The following is a 4,689-nucleotide window of genomic DNA, read 5'->3' as shown; positions in this document are numbered from 1 at the left end:
CAGTCTGGAAAGGGGAAGAGCGGATGCACCAGCCTCCTGGAGAGGATGTGGTGGAAAGAAGTGTGTGGAAAGGGGTCGCTCCCCGAGTTGAAATCCCACCACCTGAGTTTTCTAGTTCTCTAAGGATCTCTGAGCACTGATCTACCACTTGCCACATCTGGAGACCACTGGCCACAAGGAGGTGGGCAGGGAGAGCATCCAGTGGCAGACGGAGGTGCCCGGAATAAATGAGCTGGAGCAGCCCCTCGAAGGCGTCGGCTTCGATGACGCTGGGCAAGGTGAGACGTGGTGCATCCCCCAGAAGAAGTTTGTCGTGGAAGTAAGGAGAGGCGGCAGCCAACACCGCTTTGTGGGCCCTAAGTTCGCGGCCCTGCACCAGGAGGGACACATCACAGAACTTTCCCTCCAGCCTGTGGCGGTTCAGGGCCTCCAGGAGTAACGAGCTATGCTGAGGGAACTCGATCTGGATCGTCCGTGGGGCTGGGTTGCAGGCCGGGGAGGGGGCTACGGGAGGGAAAGGCGTCGAGGTATCCATGGCCTCCTGGGGAAGAGAGAAACCCCAGAGGGGTCGAGTACAGGAGGTGAGGGGTGAGGTAGAGCCCGCGCGGGAAGAGGGCTGTGAAGGAAAGGGACGGGGTCACAGAAGCTCTGGATGAGGGAAACCGTGTCTCCTCAAACGCCCGCCTCCCCTGCCCCCCAACGTGTGAAAACTTCTCAGTCGGCGGCGGTTCGGGCAGATCAGTCCCACGCACTCCCCCGCCGAGAAAACGAAAACATACCACAACAAAACACCAACTGAGGCTTGAACTTCCAGGGCCTGTGGAGACGAGGAGGTCCTTCAGCCGCAAGCCGGACCTCGCCGGCCGGGTCGGCTTCTCCCCGCCGCTCCGCTCCCACTCACGTGCCCGCAGAGTCCGGCTCCAGGGGAGGCGCGGCCACCCGGAGACCGCCAGCGCTGGCCGCCCGGCTCTTCCCGCCGCCACGCCCCCGAGAGTACACACGCGGCCCGGCGTCCAAGGCGCCTCTGCAGCAACCGTACCGCCCCGGCCGGAAGCCGCCGCCTCCCCGCCGGACGCGGACGCCGGGGCGCTGGGCGGTGCCAGGGAGGCAGCCAATCGGGGGACGCCAGCCTACAAGCCTCATGTTGATTGGTTGCGCGGGTGAGAAGGCGGTGCTGGCGAGAAGCCGCTGGCCTCAGCCGGGCCGCAGAAAGGGTGGGCGTGCACTCCGGTGATTAAACTTAGCCCCCGCCTCTAGTAGGTGCTGAGAGGGCGAGATTAAGCGGACACTTACTGTATGGGCTACGTATTGACCGCATCACCTTGTATCCCTCGGGCCCCGCCACCAGCGAGGTAGGTGTTTCCATCCCGTTTCCTCGGGGGAAACCGAGGCTGGCAAGTGGTGGCCCTGGGGCTGGACCGCACATCGCTGAGGCACCATGTTCTTTCCTCCATTCCGCACGGGAGCATTTGAACTAATTTTTATTTTTCCTCTAGCAATTAAATAAACTTCATTTCTAGGTAATTTTTTTTTTTTAGATATTTAAAATACAACTTTATTCTGATTCTAAACGAAAAGGAATGGGAATGACAGTGACAAACAAGATTCCACCACTGAATATTTTGATGTGACTGTAGCACTCATATTTGAAACTCAAGGAGGAAACAACTGTGTTCCAAAACACTAATATGCAGGTACAAAAAAAAAGTTGTTTTTTTTTTTTAACTGCCACATTCACTCCGAAGCCCATTCATCTCCTTCAGCATCCCAAAGATTAAGCACATGTTCTGCTTAGCTATATAATAAAGTGGCAAACACCCTGCACCACCGACATCACAGGACAGTTGCCTATAAGACTAGACTTCTGACTCTGGGCTCCAGCTTCACTTTCTCACAGGTCATCATGTTCATCCGGGAGGGCAGTTGTCTGAGCAACCTGTAGATCGTGCTCGTACTGCGCTGCCAACGCTGGATCCATGACCACCTCTGGTGGGGCGAGAGCAGGCATGGTGACGAACTCCAAGTTAGGGTCTCCGATCAGTTTTCTAGCAAGCCAGAGGAAAGGCTTTTCAAAGTTGTAGTTACTTTTGGCAGAAATGTCATAGTACTGAAGATTCTTCTTTCGGCGGAAGACAGTTGACTTTGCCTTAACCTTTCTGTCCTTAATAACCACTTTGTTGCCACACAACACGATGGGGATGTTCTCACACACTCGTACCAGATCTCTATGCCAGTTATGCACGTTCTTGTAACTCTCGATATTACATCAAACATTACAATGGCACAGAGCTTGGATATAATAGCCATTTCGCAGTCCACCAAGTTTCTCCTGACCAGCTGTATCCCATACATTGAACTTAATAGGTCCTCTGTTGGTATGGAATACAAGGGGATGGACCTCAACACCCAAGGTAGCTATATACTTCTCAAATTCACCAGTCAGATGATGTTTCACAAATGTAGTTTTGCCAATTAGGTAATTATTTTTAAGGTACACGTAGATGTATACTTGGAATCTTTTATCAGAGAATGCTGGTTTTTTTTTTTTAATGTTTTATTTATTTAATGCTGCTGTTCCTTGACCTCTTTACTCCTTCGAGTTAAATGGTGCAGTGGTGAGGGGAGAGAGAGACGGAGTAAGTTTGGCCAGTGCAAAACCCCTACTCTAAAACAATAAATCTCCTCGCTGGTCGGGACAGCGATATCCTAGGGTGAAGACTACGGCACCACACAAGGATATACAGTTTCTCCTAGGCTGTCAGCTTCCTCTCAAAAAGCAGCTCATCACCCTGCTGGTCCTCCTGGAGGTCCCAGCCTAGGAAAGTAAGCACCGCGATAAAAGAACAATCTCCGTTTATTAAACATGATTTTTCTGTTTCACCACACACTCCAGAAAAAAAGGAAATGGGGCTGGGAGTGGAGAAAAAGGGACAGTGGCTGGGGATAGAGTAGGCTGGGAGTGGGGTAGGGTGGGGAGGGAGAATGTGAAAACAAAATAAAACAGGTAGGAAGAACATCTCCCTACCCTTAAGGTGGTGGCCGGGGGAGGGAAGCATGGGGGGGAGGGGGCCAGGAAGCTCTGTACAGAGGGGTTGCCCCCAGCCCCCCCCACACACACCCTGGATATGTACAGTACAAACCCCAGATAATTACAACAGCCAAAGAAGAGAAGAAGAAAGGGAGTCCAGGGGTAGGGTCTGAGGTTGGGAAAGCAAGGAAAGGGCACAGGGATAAAATTTCACATATTTACAACTTTTATATAAGTATAAATTTGGCCCCGGCTGGGTGTATGTGTGTAGTGGGATGGGACTGAAGGGGAACTGTCCATACAAAAGAAAGAAGGGTGGAGTCTGGGAAGAGTCTCAATACCAAACGCAAGAAGGGATGAGGGGGCAAGGCTGGGTAGAGGACAGCAGTCAGGGAAGAGGGGGTGCCAAGGAGAGGCTTCTCCCCTCCTGTGACCTACCCACACCAAACCCCATCCATCCTACCTCCCCTATCCCGCCAGAGAGCTATGTACAGAGAAACACCGAAAAATTGTGGACCTGGCGGGAGGGAGGAAGGTGGAGGGAGATTGGAGAGGGGGGGGAGGATGAGAGGGAAGCCCAGCCCTGTCCTACCTCCCCCGGGGGACAGAGTCATGGAAGGGGGCCCCCAACACCCCTCCTCCAACACAGGTCCCCCACCCTGGGGGAGAGAGACATGGCTTTTCCTAGAGTAAGTTCCCCCCTCCCCCTGGGAGTAGAGACCAAGAAAAGAGAGGGGAGGGGCAGCGGGGCTGTGTGTGTCAGAGTAGGGCAGATCAACTAGTCTGTCCTCCCCAACATACACCCGCTCCTAAACCCTAACCCCTCCCCCAAACCTCAATCCCGCCCCACCCAACACACTGGGGGAGGGGGGGGCACAAGCCCCCTCACCCCGCTCTGGGACCAGCCAAGAGCAGATCAGGTATGGGAAGAAGGGGAGACAACTCCCATTCCCCCCTTGCCACCCCCTCCCTGCCCCGGTGGCCCCTCCACCCCATCTGGGTTCTGGGTGGGGAGGGAGTAAATTTAAGAGTGGTAGGAGGAGAAGGAGTTTGTGCGTGCTGAGCCCCCCCAGACGCTCCTGAGAAATCAAGGGGTAATAGGGCCCCCTCACCTGGGGTCCCCTCCCCATAACAAGGGGGACAAGGGAGGCCAAAATGGGGCGGTGGAGGGGAGTTAGATTGTCAGCTCTGGTTACTGCTAAAAAAATCACCCTGAAGTTGAAAGTTTGGAGGTGCCGCACCCCCACGGTGGGGTGAGGGTCTGTCCCCCAGTGCTCAGGGGAACGATGAGGCAGAGGATGGGGATAGCACCCCGGAGTGAAGGGGTCTGTGTGGGGTAGGTGGTGTCCTGGGGCAAGGGTTCCTGGGGGTCACAGGGGGAAGCACCCCAACAGGAAGGAAAAGGGAGCAGCTGAGGGTCCCTGCTCTCCCTCCTGGAAATGGTGCAGTGGGGGTGGGGGACTGGTGCCCCCCGGCGAGGCATTCAGGGAGGTAATCCCGCTGTCCCTCGGCGACGTCCAGTCCTGGTGGTTGGTGCCGTTCCAAGGTGGGGTGCACAGGGAGGGAGAAGGAGGTCTGTGATGCAGGGTGGGCTAGTGGTCTGCGGTGTTTCGGAACTCGCCGTTCTCAGTGATCTGCAGCCGGGGTGGGGGAGGTGGGGC

General features: G+C 55.2%; 2 protein-coding genes and 1 pseudogene across 2 annotated transcripts in view; all 3 read right to left on the bottom strand.

Annotated features, from left to right (window-relative positions):
- The window catches only part of ZBTB9 (zinc finger and BTB domain containing 9), a 1,509-nt gene extending 974 nt beyond the window's left edge, over positions 1-535 (bottom strand). Inside the window, exon 1 of the mRNA XM_007460841.1 lies at positions 4-535. Within this exon, the coding sequence (XP_007460903.1) occupies positions 4-535 (532 nt within the window). The remainder of the gene's footprint in view (positions 1-3) is intronic.
- A 1,356-nt stretch (positions 536-1,891) lies between these two features.
- LOC103074149 (GTP-binding nuclear protein Ran pseudogene) lies at positions 1,892-3,642 on the bottom strand (annotated as a pseudogene).
- Positions 3,643-4,620: 978 nt separating this feature from the next.
- The window catches only part of SYNGAP1 (synaptic Ras GTPase activating protein 1), a 26,421-nt gene continuing 26,352 nt past the window's right edge, over positions 4,621-4,689 (bottom strand). The window contains exon 19 of the mRNA XM_007460840.1: positions 4,621-4,689. This exon is cut by the window's right edge and continues 10 nt beyond it. Coding sequence (XP_007460902.1) covers positions 4,621-4,689 — 69 coding nt within the window.

Source organism: Lipotes vexillifer, unplaced genomic scaffold (assembly GCF_000442215.2).
Source record: "Lipotes vexillifer unplaced genomic scaffold, Lipotes_vexillifer_v1.1 scaffold921, whole genome shotgun sequence".
Lineage (NCBI taxonomy): Eukaryota > Metazoa > Chordata > Mammalia > Artiodactyla > Lipotidae > Lipotes > Lipotes vexillifer.
Note: the sequence above shows the minus strand (reverse complement) of the source record. Positions and strands in the feature narration are given on the sequence as shown.